This window comes from Chaetura pelagica, unplaced genomic scaffold (assembly GCF_000747805.2).
Source record: "Chaetura pelagica isolate M959 unplaced genomic scaffold, ChaPel_1.0 scaffold416, whole genome shotgun sequence".
NCBI classification, from domain to species: Eukaryota; Metazoa; Chordata; class Aves; order Apodiformes; family Apodidae; genus Chaetura; species Chaetura pelagica.
The window spans coordinates 519,141-542,620 of record NW_009953579.1 but is presented as its reverse complement, the minus strand read 5'-3'; the positions used below and the strand labels follow the sequence as shown (position 1 = coordinate 542,620).

At 42.1% G+C, this 23,480-nt stretch overlaps 1 protein-coding gene across 4 annotated transcripts in view; it reads left to right on the top strand.

Moving 5' to 3' along the window:
* DPF3 (D4, zinc and double PHD fingers, family 3) overlaps positions 1-23,480 on the top strand; it is a 95,425-nt gene that overhangs the window by 2,550 nt on the left and 69,395 nt on the right. For all 4 annotated transcript variants that reach the window (XM_009999723.1, XM_009999726.1, XM_009999725.1 and 1 more), the window contains exon 2: positions 3,241-3,348. In XM_009999723.1, the coding sequence (XP_009998025.1) occupies positions 3,241-3,348 (108 nt within the window). The remainder of the gene's footprint in view (positions 1-3,240; positions 3,349-23,480) is intronic.

Genomic DNA, 23,480 nt, shown 5'->3' with positions numbered 1-23,480 from the left:
AGGAATTAAGAAATATTAATTCTTTGCCTTTCTCAGCCACAAGCTCTCTGGACTACCTTGACCAAATTCACTGTGCAAATCATTCTTTCCTCACTTCTGAAAGTGAACTGTTCAGCAGCTTAACCTGCAAAAGGAGATCAATGTACTTTCTCCTGCAGGTCTTCTGTGTGGACTTATGGTGGAACATTCTTCACAGAGAGTCTTAAGTGAAACAAGCTTTCTGATTCTTCATTGGCCATCAAATCTTAGGCCATTGTTATTCTGAATTAGAATAATCAGTGAGAAATGAAGCAACCTTCCTCCCCTATATTTCTTCTCTTTCTTGGTTTTCATTAGCTCATTTAGTGCTCCCTTGGGTGTCTTTGCATCATCTATTTCTTGTAGTATATGGGGGCTCAAAACATCCCTCTACAGTTTTAGCATGCTTGTTTTCAGGCTGCACACAATGCCTGTATGCCCATACTGAAGGGCTCTGAAAATTCTCGGCCAACCACCCTGGTATCCGTCTGATGTGCTGTGTTCATTGCCATTCACTATTCCTAACCTGAAAAACTGCATATAGGCAAATAGCAAAACTCCAGGACCAATTTTCACTTACAGAGGGCTTGAAAAACAGAGCGAGTAAGGATTTCAGCATATTAACATGGAGTCTTGCTGTCCTCTTTGTTAAAGGAGTCAGAAAACTGCATCTCATGATAAACAGTTCAGGGTTAATTTCACATAATACTGCACATAACTCCCTTCTTCTTTTCCTCTCCTCCTCTGGCCTTTCACGCGAGCTTTGAGTTATGGCTCTCCTACACTAATGAGATAAACAACATAACTCACAGCAGGTTCTGCTATTTCCTCTATAAGCAAATGGTTGGAACCTTCTCTGGTTGCCCTATAAGGCACCAGACTGAGAGACAACTGAGCCAGGACAGAAGACAGTAAAATGTGTATATGCATTATTTCCATATGCACTGCAAGACTGGCTGTGTCAGGGTGGGATTCAAAGCATTCAGAACTGACCCTTTCTGTGTTGCCTCTCCTTTGTGTAAACAATCAAAGATCCACACTTCATATGAGCCAGCACAGACGGGGGTCAGGGTGGAGAGCTGAAGGTAGCTTTTGATGAGTTTGGATCAAGAGGTCTGTTGTATGTTTTAAGTTCATTGAATAGCTGCATGTTAATGAGCAAGGCTATTGTGAATAGGAGCAGGGAGCTTAGCTCAAGGCATGTTGGATGTTGGATCATCCATCTCTTATTGATCTATCTGCCACCTGGAGTGGGCTATACATCCTCTAGGGAAGAGGCTTTGCCACCTCTGTCTTTTCAAGGATACTTGCTTTGTTTCTTGTTGGCCTTTCAGCATTTGTGGTTGGCTTTCACGGTCCAGGCTGAATCCAGAACTGCTAATTCATATAAGAGCGCTCAATAATTGAACCCACATTAACAGATACTCCCCAAAACTGCAGTAGATCCTTGCACCTGTCTGTCTGGGACAAATGTTCATAGCTATGGTGCTTCTTTCATTCAACTGACTTCTCTGTGGAGGCCTGTGCAATGGAGGGCTGATTCTCTGACTTACTGCTTTGGTGTAGCAGCCATCATTTCAGTGTTGTGAGTGAGGTCTTGCACAGGACCTGCTGTGAAAGGGTGAGGCTTCTTGTCTCCACCTCTTTAATGACTCACATCAGAGCCAGGCACAATCCACCTCATCATAATAGCAATTGTTTGCAGTGGTTAATGTTTGCAAAGTACCATGAAGAACTGTGTGCAAATGCTGTACAAGTGCTAGTTATTCGCATTATGATTTGCAAACCAGTCTTAAGTGCCCCACTCTGAAACGTGTCCTTCTTGGGGTGGGAATGATGGCCAGAAAGCTGTGCAGCAATGAAATAAGGGTGTGAAAAGACCCAGTTCAGTGCCCTGGATCAGCCAGGATGTCTGTGAATACTCCATTGCTCACCCATCCTCAGGCGGTGTGCTGTGGGTGCTCTGTTTATGCACCAAAGCCTTGGAAGTAGGTAGAAAGTGCTGGGATCTGAACTCATATTCCCAACAGCTGAAATATTTCAAACCAGGGGCTTAGGCTTCACTTGCAGCATTTGATTAGGCCATTCCCTTCAGATGAGTAATTTTGTTGTGTCTTTCCCCCTGTCTCTCCCCTTCAGTAACAGGGTATTGTTGTATTCGTTGACCTCATTTTCTTCAGTGAGTCAGTTTTGTTCCCAAGCTGGTACACTCTCCTGGCTGCTTTAGAGGGGATGAGAGACCTTTTGGGCCATCCTGCTGCGCTTGAGCTGTTCTGCTTTACTGGAATCCCCTTGATGCTGTCCAGCTGTTCATTGTTGGTACAGCTTCAGATATGGAAGAGCCAAAGCAGAATTGGTGTATGGAGAGGGCAGGGGAAGCAGAAGAGAGAATTAAATTCGTCCAGCTTTTCTGTCTTGCTGGGTATTTCAGTGTGTCATGAGTATCTGGGGCAGTTGAGAATACTTTGAAGCACTTGGCAGTGTGCTTCTGAATCCCTAGTAGTGATGCATTCAGGAAGCCCTGCTGTGTTCTGAATACAAGAGAGCAAGGCATAGCTTGAACGTTGGCTAAGGGAGAGCCAGGGCAGTTCAAAAGCCAGCAATGCCAAATGGAATTCAATGGAGAATGCAGTAATATAGGCATTACTTCTGTTTCTCCTCCCTCATCCCAGATGTTGGCATGAGGAGGAAATAACCAGAATAACAATCTGTTTTCAAGCAAAAGTCCAGCATTTAAGCAAAAATACAGAGTCCAAAGAGCCAGACGTCATGGATCTTGGTTTCCTCCCACTTGGAAGACACACATTTCCTGAGGTGCTCTGTGCATCAGAACCTTCTGATTTGCGTGTCAGGACTTCATACCTTCTTTCCCAAGAGGCCTTCTGTGCCCATGGAGAAGACATTGCCCCTGTGACCCAGAAGAGTCTGAAATTTTATTTACCCTGAAGAAATCACAAATTATTTATGTGCATCTCTGGTTTCTGTGAGTTGAGTGAAGTGCACAAGTGAGACCTAGATTCTCTGTAGGCCTGATCCCAAGAGGTACTGAGGAGCCTCGGGAGCACTGGATGCCTTGAATGCATAGTTCTGGCTCTTGAGTTGCAGGACCAAACCCTCCAACAAGGAAATGCTGGAAGTGCAAGAACAAAGATGCTAGAGACTCTGCTTGTGGTTTACAAACTGAAATGTGATTACTTTTATTTTTTTGCCTTTAATCTTCAGGTCTGGCCCCAGGTCAACTGTACACGTACCCAGCACGTTGCTGGCGCAAAAAGAGGCGTTTGCATCCCCCTGAGGATTCCAGGCTGAAGCTGCTGGAAATTAAACCTGGTAAGAATTTGTTTGTCTCTCTCTCTCTGCTGTGCTGCAAAGCAGCTGGCATACACGCAAACCTGGCATTTAGACTGTGGAGTTTATCTTTGCCCCTCTTCAACCATTTCTCCTTGCATCTGTTGCATCTTACTTGATTTGCTGTAGCAGCAGCCACCAAACCCTCTGCACTCGACTCACCCCTTATGGAAACGTATACAACTTGTGCTGAATGCAATGGGAGCTGAATTTACCTTCCGCAGAGGTGAATCCTTGCCTCCATTACCCAATTCATAAGGATGTAATTGATCAATGTATTAATGATTATTGCCTCAGTGTATTATTAAACAAAATCTCACTCTGGCATCTGCTGCCTAATCTTTGTGAAAAAGACTGCTGGGTGTGTAGAGCAGCACATTGATAAGATCTTTCATGATGGGGTTGGGGACCAGGGGTGTGACCAGATTAGAAACAGCAAATAATAAAAACTACTGAGCATATGCCAGATTTGTGCATGTGTGCATATCTGTTGGTGTACCTTAGTGCATTCTTCTTTCATTCTTGTTGTCCTTGGTATTCTTCCCCCACAATTATGCTATGTGAAGTGATGAGTCTGGATGCTAAATGAGTATCTGTGAAGTAGATGCTTGCTGTCTTTGGGGTCAGCTATTATGAGAAAGAGGCAACACATATGCTCACAGCTGTATGTGGTTTTTAAGAGATGAGATACTGCCTGTATAAAAAGTACAGGAGAAAACCCCAAAATGTAAATCAAGAATATTTGAAGAACCTGTTTGACAGAAGAAAGTGTTTGGAACCTGAGTTATGCTCAGCAATACTGATGACTGCTTTTAGGCAGTAGTCAGTGAAGAGACAGGAAGGGGTGATGGAGACAATTTCTAAATCCAGTAAATTCAGAGACAAAAATTCATGTGGATTTTGGCAGAAACAGTTTTTGAAGGTTCCCTACTTTCTCTATAGGAGAAGTCAGCAGACAATTGGACAAGAGGAAGAAATACCTTTAAACACTCAGGGTTCAAACCAAGAGCAAAATCTCAGCCAGCAAATAGAAGCAGACCTCAGAGCACAGCTGATCAGAAAAAACTGGTAAAACCAGTCAGGTTACACCGATGGAAGTCAGATCTGACTCTAGGAAAAGGATGATGTCAGCCCATAGAAGTGTCTACCTCAAACTTTGTGATGATGCAAACATTGCTGTGCTGTGGTACTGTAGTAAGGTACAGCAGTAGCATAGAGCTTGACTTTCTTTGTTTGCATTATGCTTCTTTGCTGTACTTACTGAATGCCAAATTAGTGCATCCTACATGCCACAGGGCATGAAAGGCAATTACCACAAAGTTATCAGATAAAAAGACCTCAGCATGTCTGTCTCTGTGTTATTTTCCCTGCTATAAACATCTCTTCTGCATCTCAGGAGTGCTACTTTTGTTGCATTGCCGGTGGCAGCCAAATAAGGCAAGTTATATTGCTCTGCCATTTAAATCTATTTTCCAACCAATTTCTATCTAGTGATTAACTTTCCTTATCAGTTACACCACAAAATAATTTCACTCCATCTGTGCATATCCAGAATAGACTCACTAGACAAAAATGGGATTTTTCCCTTCTTTGATTTAAAAGAATAAAATCCACACAAAACATTTGATCTCCACTTAAAGGTGGCTTCTAACAATTTGAGAAAAAGAAAGCCTAATTTATTTTCAACATGAGCAGCAGAAATACTGTACATTTTGGAGGGGGACATTGTGATAAAGCCTAGTGCTGAACCTAGGAATGCTGACCATTCCTTAGTTAAACATTAGATGACTGTGTAGGAAATAGATGTGGCAATTTGAGATCCATTTAAGAAGCACATGTATGACCACTGTAGGACATCTACAATGTAAGAAATCTGCTAGAAATATTCCATAGTTTCACTCCATCTAGGGCTTAGACAACCTTGTCATGGCTTAAAGCTGTTCTTGGCGGTCAGAGAGTGCTTGTGTGGAGTTAGAATTCAAGTTGCTGATATTTATATGGGAGGCTGTTGAATTGGTTATATGTTATATAACATAAGCAAGCAACCCCATTCTACAGCATCAAATTAGGACTAAACCTTTGTTTTATTATGTTTTACATTTCTTAACTGCTTAGAAGTATTTCTAGAAAGACTGCCACTGTAACAAACTCAGAAAGGGACCTTAACTCCAAAAAGCTGTCAATAGGATCAACACCAGGGCACGTGGATACTTGTTTGGACTCCCTCTGGGCTTTTGGAGTGGCTCATTATAGCAACAAAATGCATCCAGAATTTCAAGATTTCTCCATAACTCAGGAGATACATAGGTCTAAGATTTTTCGTTTGGTTAGTAAAACAATTCTACAGCTGGCCAGTAAGTAGAGTCAAACTATTGTCTTGCCTGCAGTTCAGTGGTATACTAAATAATTTAGTTATAGTACAGTATTTATAGTTACAACCTACTTTTGCAGTGTTGGTACCTTGCAGGTTTGGGTAGTGCTTGGCTCAGCTCAGTCAGTGAGAGTTTTGTATTTGGTAATACCAAATCTAATGAAAAAAAACCCCAACAACAAAAAATCATGCTCCAAGGCTCTTAATTTTCCTTTTCTTTTCTTTTCTTTTCTTTTCTTTTCTTTTCTTTTCTTTTCTTTTCTTTTCTTTTCTTTTCTTTTCTTTTCTTTTCTTTTCTTTTCTTCTCTTCTCTTCTCTTCTCTTCTCTTCTCTTCTCTTCTCTTCTCTTCTCTTCTCTTCTCTTCTCTTCTCTTCTCTTCTCTTCTCTTCTCTTCTCTTCTCTTCTCTTCTCCTCTCCTCTCCTCTCCTCTCCTCTATTTTTCTAAGGAGCAGTTGCTGCTTGCTTCTTAATAGAACAGGGTGCTTTTTTTTGTCCTGGTCTGTTTCATTTATTTGGTTTTGAGTGGAAGTGCTTGATTTTCAGAATAGTTGCAACCAAAATTATAAAGATCAGGACACTGCAATAGGAGTTGCTGATGCAGCCTTTAGATGTCTATCTTCCTCTGCCACAGTAGTCAGAGTTACACGTGTGGATTGCCCTAGTAAATTTGTTTGATCAAAGGTCTAGCCATGTTCATGTTAAAACTATTTCTAAGCATCCTCCATCTCATCCAGTAGCCTGTCCAAGAGATATGCAGTAGAAATACAGTATTGCCAAAATGTATAACTGCTTCAGTGAAAATACAGTCAATATTATTACCAGACCTTTAGGTATTACAGTAAGTATTCCCCACATTTACTTTCACATGAGCTGGTCTTCGTCTTTCAGTGGTACATTCATATCATCAGAACCAAGGATTATGGCTCAAGTGCAGCCAAGTTTTCATAATTGTAATGGATATGAGCTGTTAGGGGAGTCACTATAGTGTAGCGGTCGAGATTCCTATGAGCAGTGGTATAGATTTGAAATGAATCCCCATGGCATGGGCAATGTATTGACATGTTCCTAATACTGTGATTTTCTAGGCACGGGCTGCTAAAGCTATCAGGTGTTGATGCTCTCATAATATTCTTGAAACTAGACATCTATTCAATGGAGTGTGGGCAAACCTGATTCTCTGCAGAACCAGGCAGCAGGATGTGCATGGCACCTCAGTGCAGAGCAGTGAAAGCAGGTCCTGCTTCCACACTCACTCCTCAACTGGCTGTTCTCCTGCTCAGCAAAAGAGAAAGAGCAGAGCTTCTGCATATAGGAGGTCTATGGGTCTGGGAAAGGATGAGGGAGAGGGTTGGACTGGGCTGGGTAGCCTGTTCTTCCAGAAGAATGAGAGAAGGAGAATTGCCAATTCTTCTATCACTACCTTGAACTTCAGGTGCCACAAAGGCAAGCAGGAGCATTCTGGCCTTCAGTAATACCAGATCAGCTGGAAACATGAGGGTTGAAGATGAAAGAAAGATCCCTGATTACACCCAAGTCCTCTTGAAATCCTTGTGTTATATAATTTGTGGTTTTGTAGTACTGGGTGGTATCATGATTCTGTGTTGGATCATGTATTGTGGAAGTGGTATTACCTACAGTAAGCCCTGCTGGCAGTCAGGTGTCACCCAAACTTTATGATTACACAAATGAGAACAGATAGGAAGTGTATGGCCAAAGACTCCTGTGAAATGTATATGGGTAGTGTCCTGATTCAGTTTTACAAATTGTCTATAGATCCCTGCATACACACAGAGCTTTTATTTCAAATGCTACATGGGTGTAAAGAATATGACTGGAGAGCTTTTGTCTCAATTCACTGCTGTCATTTAGTTTTGGATTCAAAGCCAGCAGTGAGGTCTTACAGCAGGCAGCCTTCCCACTCACTTGGGGGGTGTGGAGTAGAGTTTGTGTGTGCTGCTACTCTGGTGAGAATGAGCTGATGTCCTAAGTTAGTAATGTCTGTCCTGTTACTTAATTTTGGGCAGTCTAGTGTTCAGCTAGGGTTTTTTGTTTTGTGGTTGTCGTTTTTGTTTTTTTTTGTTGTTGTTGTATGTTTTTTTTTTTGTTTGGTTTTTTTCAGCTGTTGAAGAGGTACAAAACCGTTTTTCATTTGCTGTGATGAACCATGGTAGAATTATTTGAGGCAAGTACTGATAACAGGTTTTTAGATGACACCTAATGCCTGATCTGTTTTAAATCTGACATAGGGGATATACCTGTGTGAGTGTGCTTGAGGGTGAATGAACAGAACCCCTACAGGTGAGCTATTATCTCTTTCAACCACCTCAATTTACCTTGTGGAGACCATGTCTGATTGCACAAGGTACCGTGTTTCTCCTGGGCATTGGAGAATGTCCCTAACTTGTGGAAGGTGCTCAGCATCTCTGTAGAGACTCAAGCAGTATGTTAGATCATCATTCTGTTGTGAAGGCTCCTTATGCTCTTTGATATAGACATGTGCTATAGCAGAGCATACAGTCCAAATATACAAAATAAAGTGAAGGAAGTTCCTCAATTCCAAAATGAAGCAATGAACAACAAAGATGGTAAAAGATTTACAAAAAGGATTAACAGGAGGTTTGTGGTAAAGCTGCAAATCAAGCCCAAGAGCACAGGAAAAGCTCACTTCTTCTGGGTTCCCTATTCTTTTTTCTTCCCCTTGTTGCTAAGTCCAGCATCACTCAAATGTATTAGAGCCTAAAAATAATTCAAACCACTTACTTCCACGAGAATTTCCTTTTATAATCTCTTTCAGATAGACCTGGCTGGTTTCACTTTTGATTTCAGGAGTGCCTATACTAGAACCTGTTGGTTCTTGTTCAGTGCCACAAGACAGCACCGTTGTTTCACTATGAACACTGTGAGGAAAGGCAAATCTCTTCTTAACAAAAACTCTTTGCTACTACGTAACATATATGGAACTTCTCTGTGATTAAAGGTTATAATGTCAAACCTGCCTGTGGCTCCTCTTCAGGATCCATTAAGGCTGTCTTAGGATCAAAACTGGTGAAATGATTCTGGTGCCAAATAAAAGTAGGTCTGTAAAATTCAGATTAATTTGAAACAGTATCCCTGAAGGGGGCTAGAGTATCAATTGTTCAGAGTTCTGACAGGTTTCTGCAGAGATGAAGCTTATTTTAGTCATTTTTCTTAATTGCTCATGGCTTTTATAAACATTTGCTGTCATGAAACCTACGTTTGGGGCAGAAATGGCAACCATCAGAAAGGAGCAACTTTTGTTCTCTGATGACTTAGTTTAGATTCTTCATATAAGGTGGAGTTTAACAGCCTGTTATCAGCTTCTGGGGCTCTTGCTGTCTGCCCTCCAAAATCTTAAAACGTGAATGTTTTTAAAATCTGCTTTTAATCCCCTAACTTCTGCAGCCTGAAGCGCTCCGGCTTTTAAAATAAGTCTCCTCATCTTTTAGAAAATTTTCTCCGGCAGTTTAAAATGTCGGTGAGGGCAGGATTCCTTCCCTTCTTTCCTCCCCACGCGTCCTGCCCCAGGTGCCGGTGCCGGGCGGGGGCTCAGCCCCGCGGCGGGGCCGGCAGAGGGAGCAGCGCGGAGTGCGGGGCTTGCGGGGACGGGGCCCGGTTCTGCTTCCTGCACACCGAAGTCAGGCAGGAGCTACCCCTGCAGAATTGAACAGGGCTCTCTGGGGTGTAAAACTGGGGTAGAAGAGGGGCTGAGCCTGCTCCATGCGTCGGCTCTTACAACAGGTTATTTTCTGCGGCAGGAATTGCCTGTTTTTAAATCACCGCTTTTTTAGAAGCAGGGTTTGATTTTGGTAGGTGGTGCCCAAGCAACAATCCTGCAGCGTATTTAGGTCAAGCAAATATTAGGTCAAATGTTAAATAGCTCGACATCACAGAGTGTGGCCAGTAATGAGCTTCATATTTGAAGAAGCTGCGTGACGTACGTCAAAGAACTTTGCTGAACAATTCCATGTCGATCCTGTAGCTCCTGGTTGAGCTGGAGTAGATCTTCTTTTCACCTATTCCCATCAATCCTTTCTTTTTGGCACCTCGTATAGAAGAAAACAACAACAACAACAAAAAAAACCACTTAATTTTTGTGACAGAGAGGGTGGATGATTTTCAGTTCTCATTTGATGTATTACAGTGCCCAGCTGCATGCTGGCCATGCTGAATCCTGAGGCTGAGCTACCATGCCCTGTATGTCCCATTTCTGTAGCACTTCAGAATAAAATGAAGTGTACTGTGAATCCAGATCTGGGAGAAGGGATGCTGAAAGTTGGTGTTCTTTAGTTAGGTTTTCTTTTTTTGTTTGTTTTTGTTGTTGTTGGTTTGTTTGGTTTTTGTTTGTTTGTTTGTTTTTTAAGAGTTAGATAGAAAACTTTGATGTGTAAGAAAAAGGAAACATTAATCATGGCTACAAGAATTCCTGGACACCCTAACTGTTTCCCCCGCCCCGTATTTTTCTTAGGCAAATTGGGAACATATCATGAGAATGGGGGGGAAAATTACCCCCTCTCCCCACCCCCTTGGGTCTAGCTTTTATTTATATTAAAATAAATACTGAATTATTCTGGGCTTTCTCTTTTGGGCTTCTTATTCAGAGAAGTACCTAAATATTGGCCTAAATTTAAGTAGGTGTTTATTCATCAGCTAAGCCTGCATCATACAGATGAATTCATCGATGCTACTGAATCAAAAGAGTAGGCTCCAATTCTCCACTTTATCTTGCCTTCAAGTTGTTCAGAGCAGAACATGGCACCACAGACACAGTGCTGCTCTATGGCACTTACACATCCAGCTATGACTCAGGTTAGAAAAAGTGACTTTCTGTCACCAAGACAAAACTCATCAATGTGGGGCCTCCATGTGAATCAGCTTCTTCCTTTCACACACGTATTGAAGCAGACTCTATTCCATCTTATCCACTACATTTATTTTTTTTTTCTACATTGGGAACCTTTACTGGTCCAAATCTCTGGCCAGCTGAAGTTTGCTTTCCTTTTCATACATGGCACTAAGAATACCAGAGAACCTGTCCCTTTCTGCATGTATTTCCTGACACCAAATCATGATGTAGAAGTCCTCCTGCAAAATATCTTTGTCCCTTTGCCAGTCTGTAGTGGAGGTGTCAACCTCTGCATTTAATGTCCTGCTCTGCTATCACATACTTGCATTGCTTGTACCCCATATAGAACTACACAGCACCAGGGACAATGGGATATCTCTTTTCCTTTCAGTTTCTTAGTTTGTAGAATGGAGATGCTAAAACATTGATCTCATTTGTCTGTTTCAGAGAAGCGTCTAACAGATAGTTAATAAATCTTTCTAGAGAGCTGGGAGGGGTGGGGGAAATATTTTTATTTAAAGGAATGTATGAATAAAGTGAGCCACTTGCCAAGCCTTTAAAGTGCCAGTCTTAAATGTTTTCACCACCAGCACTGAAGCCTTGCAAAGCTGGTATGAAAGTGTATCAGCTCTAGTGCAAAATCTGGGCTTAAGTGTACCAGGACAGTGATGAAAAACAAGTAACTTCTTACACGCCCAGATCTAGAAATAAAGAGACTCACCATAGGTGAATTCTTCAGCTGTTTTTTGCAAGGCTGGCTGTGTGGTGTGTTAGAAAGGTATCTCAAGTTTTGCACAGTGTAACTCTTCTAGCTTCATTTGGGCCACTGATCGGCTGCTCTGTGTACATCATGGCTGCTGGGGCAGTGGTAATTTCTCCTTTGGATCATGTGCTGTTCTTGCTGGGCATTGTTACATGTGATAAGCTGCAAGTTCTTAGACTAATTCAGCTCAGGAGGTTCAAGGATATGATTGAATATGTATTTTCCCCAAAATGAAATTTCATTATTTTACAGGTATGGAAATGAAACACACTAATTTCTAGAAAAGCAAATCATATTCTATAAATAGTCCAGTTAATAAAACAAAAACATTGTTTCTGCTGCTTAACTCTGCAGTCATGCTGCTAGAATTCACAGGATTAACTTAGTGTAAATAGTTTCTCTTTCATTTGCGGGATCTGGAACAGGTCACTACAAGTATTTTATATGCACACTTTTACCAGGAGAACTGTGTTGGTTAGCTAAGATTGCTTGCATGAATCACCTGGGATTACTCCTGGCTCTTGTGTGGCTGAGCCAGTTTGCATAATTAGGGAAAAGCTGCGTGAAGAAGCCACCGGGCGTTCAAACCTCTCCGGGTTTTGATCAAAAGCCCATTGAAGCCAGACCCCTCTGGCTCCAGTCATTGAGCTAAGGCAGAAGTAGCAGCTGAACAAGATAAGGCATTTTTGGAAACTGTTAAATCTCTATCTGTCAGAGTTCTCTGGGTCTCGTCCTGGAGAATGGGAATGTAGGCTGCATGTGCTCACAACAAGGCTCTTATCATTGCAGAAGCAATGCAGCCACTTAAGGGTGATTTTTCCACCAGTGGGTAGTCTCAGCTGTATTTAGTGTACTTGTGAAAACAGAGCTGTGATAACTTTGGAGCCAGGCCATTTTGAAATATGTTTTGGTCACTACAATAGGCCATTAAACTGAAGGAATAGGTTGTGCTGATGCACTCCTCAGAGCCTCTAAAGTGTGACTGAAGGTCACCTCTGGGCGTTCAATCTGCAAGACATGAAGAAAGTTGGAGGGCCCAGGTAGCTGAGATGGCATTGGCTTGAGATACCTGGGCTGCTTGGGAGCGAGTTTACTTGTGGTGCTGCCACTCTTTCTTCATTATCCATTTGTTCTTTTGCTTTTCTTGGCTATTCTGTGTTTGACCTACATCTGGCTGCTAGGATGCGTCTTTGGGAAGGGGTTTTTCAGCATGTGCCTCTTAAGCTGCCAAGGCCTGACTGTGAATGCCGTGTCTCTAGGAGACATGTTGTTCCTACTGGAGAGGTAAAACACTGTGGGGTTTATCAGCTTACTATGAAGTTAGCATTAATGCTTGTAAGTAGCCATCAAGATTACTTATTTCTAAAATAAATATATTTAACCTTAAAAAAAAAGGGAGTGCAGGTGAGCTAAGGATGGGATTCTTTTCTTAGGGAAAAAATGGCTTTGAAAGAGACTTTTGGCATTCCCTGAGTAGGCAAGGGGGGGCCTAGGAATAGTTACCCAAGCAGTTCCCTCAAGGTTTATCAGTATGAAGGGGTATGGAAGCCTCAGGAGAAGTGCCAGAGGATGGTACCTGGAGAAATTCTGGAACCCGTCAAGATTCATTTCCCACAAGGCACAAATTATCCTCTCTCCAGCAAAGGGGAGGGGTGGCTGGGAAGCCGCCTGCCCTGCAGGAGTCTTGCAGCTAGAGCTGAACATGGACAGCTTTGCTGGCAAACCTCCTGGCACTTTTCTTGGTATGGCTGGTACTAATGCCTGAAAAAGAGTAATCCACATCGGCAAAAGGATTTTTGTGAAGTACAAGAGTAGTTTAAATGCAAGAACTGGACAAAAGATCCTAGGAAACTGGTGTCTTTTATCTAATTCACTGCATCCATTTTGTATGTTCATGTAAGTAATCCTGGGAGTTCTCTGGTAATCACATGGAAAAGGGTTTATAGGATCAAGTCCCCAGGGCTTAGTCATGTAAGATGCCAAGCTGTCTAACCCCAGGCACAGAAGGCACCTGATCTTGGGCTTTAAGAACATGAGTGATCTTTTCGTAATTAATGGGACTTGTCACATGCTGAAAATTAAATCCACATGTAAAGTACCAGGTTGGACCAGATTTGCAGGTTTGGTACTCAGCATCCTGCAAGATAGAGGCCCAGTCAAGTAAATTGCACTATTAGATCAACCATATAGTGGAACCTATGCACTATTTTATAGAAGAAAACATTAATAAAAAATAGCAAAGAGATTATGGAATATAATTACATTTAAAATATGATTTAACAAACCTTCTCTTTGGTTTTATTGCTCTCGTGACACGTAGCAAATTAAATACTTTTGTAGTACGAAGTATTATAACATACATAGCAGGTGATATTTTTCTGGTGTGTAATATAAAGGAATGAACAATAGATGTTAATATAAAGTCCAGTTTGATATCTTACAAGCCAAGCTTTACAGATTTGCTGAGAATAGAATGGAGATTGTGATGGCTTCTCCTGCCACATCCCTGCCCCTTCCACCACTTCCCTTGGTGCAAGTTCTCAGTCTGTCATTCCCATTCTCTGAAGTAAACATTTTACAGTTTTGAAATAATTTTGTTCCTGAGAGATATTAAGTATGTTTTTACAAGATTACAAATAATTTAAATATTCCTTGCATTTTTTATTTGATTGCCTAATAGTTCATTACAGGTGTTGTATGCTTGCTTATGTTGTTTTATGTTTGCTGTGCTGTCCATTCCCAGTAAGGAACTCCTTGGTGGTGGGTGAGGGGAGAGGGGCTTGGTGCAATGCACATTTGGAAGGGAATTAAGAATGGAATAGATGGATGTGGCTTTTCTGTGCAATGTTTTCCAGATCAGAGATCTCTTTTAGGGTGCACTTGGAGCATGGCTCCCCTTAAGCAAACAAGGTAATTTAGGGCCAAGACTTTAGCTGTGGTAGGTGGGTACACTGCCATTGAAGACTACAGCGAGCAGCAACTTCCACCAGCTAAAGGTATGGTTCTTGATGTAGGAGAAAGGATGAAAACTTTACTCTTATTGACGGGAATGATGCCTTTCTGAATGCCTGTGATTGTCCCCAGGAAGTATGGGGTTGTTGTCTTAGGAACACATATGGTCATGATTAATATCCCCTGCATGTCCTACAGAGCTGCAGTGAAAATGTAGGCCTAAAATAAACAGCATTGCATGGTGGGAATAAAACACAGTTTTTCAAAGCTGGGCCAGACAGTTAGAGTGCTAAAACTACATTTAAACACTGTAAGCAAGTGACTAATTTCTTTGTGTTTTTGAGAGATGGTGAATGCTTTTATCTTCTCATGAATTCCTTGATGCAGTCTCTGTGAGTGACACAGTTGCAGATATGTTCTTCTCTGACAGAGTGAGGTTCATAGTCATAGGAATTTCTGGAGTGATGCTGTGTTTGTAAATGATGCTATGGGTACATCTGCCATGTAATGCTCATTGCCTAAGTGAGGTAGCAGCACAGCAGGAGAACTGGAAGCACAGAGGCTGTATCTGTAAGCAATGCTACAGACCAGGACAGTGTCAGCTAACAAAGACACTATTAACTACATAGAACGGAGTCAGGATTAAATGCTTTGTGCCTCTGAAGCTGCTCTACCAGGGCTGGCACTACAAACATACTTGCAGTATATTCTTCCAGGGAGCTTTCTGTTAATACCTGAATGGGCAAAATGAAAGAATTAACCTCTGTCTGCTAAAGATGGTGCCCCAAGTACATCTGAACTCTCAGCAAATGCTACAGATGGAACCAGAGTGCATCCAACTTTTTTGTTTTGCCTTTCAATCCTGAATCTTAATTAGTTCCCTACTGCTTTGGTACATGCACAACATTTTAATAGTCATAAGGACTTACTCCAATCCGCGTTGCCATTTCCACAATTCACTCTTTCATACCAGTAGCAATTCTCTCCCCCTGCTTTTAGGAATAGCGTAAAGAAAACTAAATAGCCAAGTGTGTAGCTGTAGATTGATGAGGTTGTCACACCATTCTCTTCACCGTTTTCTTCCAACCTGCGCTGTGCTCTAATAGATGGATGATTGCTGGGGGAGGGAGAGAGTTAGCAAATCCCACAGCCAGATGTTCAGGGATGGACAGAGCGACCTTCTCAAGGAACCCAGAGGGAGTATAACTGTGTCCTTCTGAGGAGAAGGACACTCAGGTGCCTCCGGCTGCCTGTGTTTATCTCTCTTTTCAAAAGGAGCACAAATGGGCTCAGCATGGCTGCAAGGATGGATGTTTCTCAGTGCATCCTGGGAAATGACCAGTCATCCGTCTCTTCACTGTGGAGTCTGCCTGCAGCCATCAATCTTGGAGCCCAGCACAGCAGCTCCTTTGGCTCAGTTTGGCTCAACGTTAGATGAACAAAGGGAAGTGAAAGCTGAGCAGGGGGAAAGGAGAGAAGGGCAACTATTCTCTATTTCACTTTGTTTTCCCCTTGCGTGGCCATCTCTCCCTCTTTCCCATTATCATCTATTTTTCACTGTGTTTTGTGAGGTGCAGAAAGGGCCCAGAATGTTTATTTTCAGGATCCAGAAATTTACGGTGTTTCTCTGTTAGGAGAGAGGAAAAAGGAGAGAGATATTGAAAAGGCATAATTCAAGGACCAGAGCTTCCATTTTTCAGGCTTTTCTATGGCAGTTTTCAGAGCAAGCCTGCCATAGTTTATCTGCACTAGGCAAGGAGAAGGAATGTAAGAGCTTTCCTCCATTTTGCTATTTTTCTCCCTTGTTCTTCCTGATTCCTTCCTCAATACCACTTTGGTGTTTTCACGTGTGCATTTAAACTTGCCATTCCTGTGCTATTAAAAAAGCCATCAACAGAACCGCATGATGGGGCTTTCTGGAGAAAGGTAAATACTCATGTCCAGAGCCATGATGGCAGCTCTTGTCAGCAATTGCAAGCCTGTTTGAGTCACACCTGAACTGGATCAGGCTTTGCACAAGCTGCCTGAGTTGATCCAGCACCTGTGGTTCCTACTGTGAAATTGGAGGTCATAGAGTCACCATCATAGATTCATAGAATGGTTTGGGTTGGAAGGGACCTTAAAGATCATCTAGTTCCAACCCTCCTGCATGACCAGAGACACCTCCCACTAAACCAAGCTGCTGAAAGTCCCATTCAGTCTCTCCTTGAACACTTCCAGGGATGAGGCATCCAAAATACCTCTGGGCAACCTGTTCCAGTGCCTCATCAACCTCACAATAAAGAATTTCTTCACAGAGTCTAACCTCAGTCTCCCCTCTTCCAGTTTAAAGCCATTACCCCTTGTCCTATCCCTACAGGCCCATTGTAAAATGTCCCTCCCCAGCTTTCCTGTAGGCCCCTTAAAGTACTGGAAGGCCACTATAAGGTCTTCCTGGAGCCTTTTCTTCTCAAGGCTGAACAGCCCCAACTCCCTGTCTTCATAGGAGAGGTGCTTCAGCCCTCTGATCATCTACATGGCCCTCCTCTGGACTCACTCCAATCTTCATGCCAATATCTTTATTGCAGTTGATATGCAGCCCATCAGAATAAAAACCATTCAGACAGATATGCTTGTACACTTAGCACTGAATTAACTGATTTCAGCACTGATAGGCCAGTTTTTTCCTGACATACTCAAATTTGATGTACTTTGAGCCAGGTGAGAAGGAAAGAGATATGTGAATTCACTACCTGCTGGACTCCACAGCTCTGGTCTACTTTTTTTTTTTTTTTTTTTTTTTAAAAAAAAAGAGGGATTGCTTTTACTTTTTATTTTTCCTCCTGCTGACTTAAAAAATCTAAGCATGGGGTCTGAAAGAACCAGGCTCCTCTGCAGAACTGTGGTAGATTTCTCTCCCACTTTTTACTGTAAGCAAAGAACTGAGAACTCCCAAGCATATGTGAGGCATCCTAGGAGGCTCAAGGCCCAACTAAGCACTGAAACAGAGCAAGGGAGCTCTGTAAAAGCAAATATTTGGCACAGAAATGTGTGAGGAATCTTTACCTGCTTGCCACCCAAATATGTCATCTGTAGTGAACAGACTTATGCCAAGATGGGAAAAATTTATACAATCATAAGTTTATAGAGCTTCTTTGCAACTTGTCCTAAGGTGTGGGGTGGTTTTCTTGTTTGTTTGTTTGGTTTTTGTTTCTAATTATTTTTTTTTCATTTTACTATAAACCTAAAGCATAAACCCTCAAGGAAAGCATTTGATTAGTAAAAACCAGTTTATCCTCCCCCTCCTCTTGCATGAGCAGGCTTTACAAGTGGGCACAAGACCTTTCTGAGTGGGGATATTCAGGCAATTCGTTTGTATTTTCTTTACAACACAGATAGCACTGCTTTCCAACCTCTGCATTTAATTGTGTTCCTTTTGAATGAATGGTCGTATTTTCTGCTGCTACCCTTTTTGCCTCCCTGCAAATTTTGAAAAAGACAAATCTTGTTCATGTTGTCATGAGACAGCCTACCCCAGATGGCACATCTGTGTCTTGGGATGCCCTCTGGCTGGCCTTTTGGCAGGCATTCCCATGGCTTTGAAGGTCACCTTGTTTATACCTTGCCTTTTCCCCCCTCCCTATTCAGAATCTTGCTGAGCCTGCAGGCTGGTCTTCACCATCTGCATTTTCTCTGGTGCCATTAATCTTCCTGTTTACCATTCCATTATTAATTCTGGAGTTCACCTTTTTGTCTAAACACTTTATAGGCCTCTTGGAATTTCTTGCCTTTCTGTGGCAAGAGATCTGAGCATCTCAGTAGATTATTTGCTTTGTTCTTTTCCATTTCTGAAAGGATACCTCCTAGCATCTCATACCATTTTTCTATTACAAGCCTTCCTTCTTATAATAACATTTTTCAATTATATAGCTCAATCTGTCAGATGCATCTTACCATATGAGTAAATATTATCCTCATTCCTTGGAATCTGTGAATTGGCCACTGAAATCTGCTATCTGTGGAAACAGTCTCTCTTTTTCAGTGTTTTCCTTGGCTGGAAAAAAAAACAACCAAACCTGACTGTTAAAACCTGTGTTTAAACATGGCTTTGTGAGAACCTGTGAGAACACCTTGCATTTTTGGGGCACTTTATTTGAATGCCTGAATGCCTATGAATATTAAACAAGCCCTACCAAGCCCTAGAGGATAGATGAAGACTATCTCCATTTGACAGATGATGGAAAAGCAGAGGGTACCTTTGTTAGGTCTTGGCCCAGTGTCACACGGTGAAAGAACAGAGATGCCAAGGGCAGCATCTAGGGGGATTGTTTCCTATCCCATCCTAAAATCATTGCCATTTCGCTGTGACCTTTCTGTTCTTCAGTGGTGTATGCAGATATTCACCCAGCCAGGGATGCTGGAGCAGCTATGCTTGGCATGGCTGGCTTCTTCAGACACTGGACCATGCGGATGTGGCAGTCCTGCTTCCCTGGCCTTCCTGGGTTGCAGAGCATTTTCTTCCTGCAAGTGGGAGCTTTGTAGACAGAGATGCAGGATCAAGACCAGGACACCTGTAATCTGGATGAGTGGTGCTGATAAGCCCCACTACATCCTTGCTGATGCCTTCAGAGCTGACTGGGTGTCTCTGCCTGCTCCCCAGCACTTTGGCTGTTAGAAGGGTCTCACTTTTGCCTTATCATGTGGGCATGTGGAGCCAGCCAGAGCTGACCACTGTGCTCAAGCAAATAACCCCCCTCAGTGCAGGGCATGAAAAGGCTCAGAGCAGGTTCCCAAGAATCATTGCAGGAGTCAGATTGGCTTTGGCAGGTTTATCAGCTCTGGCTTAGTGCCGGCTCTGCTAGGCCCAGGCTGAATTAATTGGGATGCTTGTGCACTGCAGTTGAGAGATAACTGCATTACAGAGATTTATCTGTTACTAAAGGTATCCCCTCCACTGTCCTCGATAAGGAAGAAGAGAAGCTGTGCAGAATCTCACAGAATTTGCAGCAAGGTTACAGCATGGCTGGTTTTACACATGGTTTATGTATGAGTTTGTGTTCAGTCCGAATAGCTTTTTTCAGTTCTGTATCATATGGAAATAGTACATTTGAAGCACTGGAGATCCACTGCCTGTTGCCATTTGCAGAGTGTGGCCCAGCTGTGTGGTGTGGAGGTGACAGATGTTTGCTGATAGCTGTCTGGTTACTGGACAATAATCAGATACTGGTTCTTCTGATGGGTCAAAAGGCCCACCCATCTGGCTGAGTGTATCTATATGACCACCTGCAGACAGGTAGGCCAAGTTATTCTTTTACTCCAAGCAGGTCAGAAACCTTGTTGAGACGTTACAGAGCCCAAAGGACTTTGTACTCAGGAATGTTCTCAAAATTGTAATAGTTGCCCAGACTTTGTGCATTGATATTGCCTACAGTGTTGCCTGGTGCAGTGAAGCCCGTCTAGAACGCAAATGCAAGAGTGACCAGAACACAGATGAGTGCTAGAATAATGTTATTGAATGGAGGTATTCCTTTATAATTTGAGCCCTGAGGGTAGTTACCTGATCCAGCATTTAACCTGATATTGTAATTTGGCAGTCTTTGAGAAGCAGGTACAGTATATTATGTGTGACAATGATTTATGTCTGTGCTGAGAAATAAATCTGTAAAGAACTTCCAAGAGACAACCAATGGGAAAGGGATTTTTTTTTTTAATTGAGAGATTTTATAGGGGCATTCTACTCTGCCAAAGAAATACAGCTGCTTGTCAAGTCCAGATTTTGATGATAGGTTAACCTAAACAATGTTTAACCTTATGCCTCTGCTGTTTTCTGCAGCCTTCTTTCTCCCTCCTGTTGTGCTGTAGCCTCCTGAGACATATTTTAGCTAGGGGCTGATAGAAGATTTCTACTTGATCCTGATCTTAAAAGTCAAAGTTGTTCTCTGATTTTTCTGCAGTTTACGCCCAGGCTGAAGAATAAAAAGGTCTATACCTCCCATATCAGAGCTTCCTCTGTCTTCTGTCTCTTCCCTTTCTCCCACTGCTCCCTGCTCCTCCACAACCTCATCATAAGACCGACAGCTTTGCAGGAAGAGGTGCTAGGGAGACACTGGGACTTCCTAGTCTCCTAGTGCTCCATAGAACAAACCTCATTAGTGCCTAAAATTTGCAACAAGTATTTACTAAGATTCATTTTGGAGCTTTATGGAATCCCATGGCTCGAGCCCAGAGAGTTTTCACTTAATGGCAGGTACTCCTCCAAACTATTCTTTCCACACAGAATTCTTTGTTTCTGAGGAAAAAAATACTGTCTTGTTTTTAAGTAGTCTTGCTTCTAAAGCTGGTTTATCATTCTCTTTGATGGGATTCTTGTTCTCACCATGGCCCTCTTTACCTTGAGAGTGCAATAATATGCACGAGGTTTGAGGGTGGAATTTGCAGGGGAGACAAAGAGTTGCTGGAGTAGCTTTACAATCTTCAGCACAACCATGGCTTTCTTGCATCTGGCTTGGATTAAAAACCAAGTGAAATTGATGTTTACTAGTCTCTAGGGGCATTTGTTTGGCTTATGGACTCATTGTGAGTCTGTGTTATCAGTAGTTGAGTCTCAGGGGAAGTCCAGGACTGGGGCTGGCAGGAGGTCCTGTGGACCAGGATTGGAGAGAATTTTAAGTGTAGAACTGGCACGGAGAAGTTTGCTACAGATGGGTGCTGAGTTGCAGTAGTTTTGGGAGAACAGGCTGGGACAGCAGGGACTGTGGAAGGTCAGTGCAGTGTAACAGTAATAATGTGAGCATCTGCCCCTGAGATAGCAGGAGATGGTGCAGTGAAAGAAGGGTTTTGAAGATCCAGATCTGCAGGAAGATTGAAGATCCATGCTGTGCTATGCTGACAGAGACATGCTTATGAATAAAGCTTGCAGAGCCCTGCCATTAGTGTACCTGGTTCTGGTCACTGCTGTGAAAGCATCACTTCCAAGGACACTAACAAATCACTGTACTGGCCCTGACCGTAACAAGCAAGCAAACAAACAAATGAAGGAGAGTCCAATTGTGCAGGCACAAAAAAAGCTACAAAATCCAGCGGCTCTCACGTAAGTCATTGTCTCCTCTTTCTTTCTTAAGGGATTCCATCCCCCCTGCCCCCACCCTTTGCACTCTAACGCTATATTTGTGCCTTGGAGATGTGGAGATGAGCGTATGATGGATGGATGGATGCTGCTTGTCTGGGTTTTTCACCACCATTTCCCCTGGGGCACTCTGTCTGCTGGCAGAGAGCACCATCCCAAAAGATGGTATCTTTTGCAAACTCGACAGCTAACAGACAGCTTCTCTCTCTGCATATTTCCCCAAAGAAGAGCAGGCTTAATCTGGTTTTTATATGGCATATTTCATTATAATCTTTTTGACTTCCCATGTTCCCAATACACCATCATAAATAACACGCTGGGGGTGGGAACAGTGGAGATGCTGAGGCTTCACACTCTTGTGACACTGATAGATTCTCATTTTAAACTGTCATGGGATTTAATTGCTTGCTGAGCCACTGCACTGCACTTTCAGACACATCCTGCCACATCCTCTTAATGAGCTTAGTGACTGCATTCACTCAGCAGTGGTTCTGTTTGCTGTGAATTAGGTGGCTTTTTTAGACCACCTATATGATTTTAAAGAGCTAGTGCTTATTAAGGTAATATCCTTGGATTTATCCATCTTAAACAGCACTTTATGGACTCTTAACATATAGTTTCCTCTGGCACTTTCTGAGTTCCAAAAAAACAGCACCAAGAAACAAAAACACAAGAATCTATGTGCAAAGTCAGTGTTTGTCTAAGAGGTTTTTTGGAAGCTGGATTGCTTTGGTTTGCATAGTAGCTGTCTCTGGCGTGATAGATCATGCTGGAACTCACCCAATAAGTATCTCTGTTCCAAATTAGAACTGGAAATGGAGCTGCTTACGAGTGCACAGAGATGATGGCTTGGGTGGCAGCTGCTACTGTGGAGATGGAAATGATCCATTGTAAAACAAATACATTGCACTGTATAGAGAAAAAGGATGGTTGTTTTTAATTTATGTTTCAAAGAGACAAAGTTGCTTAGCTCCCAATGTGTTGAAAGCCAAGTGTAGCATATTTAAGGACAGGAATTTGCAGCTATTTTGTTGAGCCAGAACTTGAAAAAGCCCACCATTTTGTAGGATTTGTGAAAATGTGCCTTTTTTTGGAGGCAGCAGTTCAATAGAAAACAGACACAGGAATGATGCTGGCATGGGTGCTAGTTCAGATCCTACCACCACGGTCCAAGGACCTTGACCAAAGAATTTGCTGCACTGAGCTGGTGAGCAGAAATAACCATGTTAATTTAATCACTATAAAAGGGACTCTGCCAAGTTAAGAAACATAAATGTTAGTTATATTCACAAAACACATATTTGAATTAAACTATATGAATAATATTTAACTGTGACACCACTAATACCACGGTTTATTAGAACAGGAAGAATTCTTAAGTAACATTTTATTTTTCATTGATGGTTTTTGTTGACTTGACACTTCCATTTTGTGTGGTTCTGACTATTTCCTGTGTCTCCTGCACTAACCAGATGCTATTGCATTTGCAATACTAATCAAAAGAAATCTATCTACAAACCTTCTTAATTTTTTTATAGAGAAGAGTAAGCTTTTCGTTATAGTGCCTTTACTAGTAGTTATTATTTGTAATGAAGATTATGTTCTTCGCAGTTGCAATGCCTGAAGAAGAGCTTGTGGTGCAAACTAGGAGTTACAGTAGAAAATATTTAGAACAATTAGTGGGTAGCAAATATTATTACCTATATTTTAAAAGGATTTGGATGGGATTCAAGGATTTAAAGACCTATAAATTCTACACGAACATTTGAGAAATTGATTGAAACAGTAATTAGGTATAAGCAGTAAAGCACCTGGGAAATGATATTATAGGAGTTTCTAACTGACTACTTTTTTGGTTTTTTTCCTACCAAGGAAGAGCACATCTCACTACTTTCTTACAATTATTTGCTTGATATGGACTAATAGATAAGGGGGCTGAAAATTTACTTAGACTTTTTGAAGACCTTTGGTATTTAGGAGGCATTGTCTTGGATCAAAACTTCTAGAATAAAACATTGAACAAAGAGCAATATGAAACAAACAACTAGAAAAAGGCTA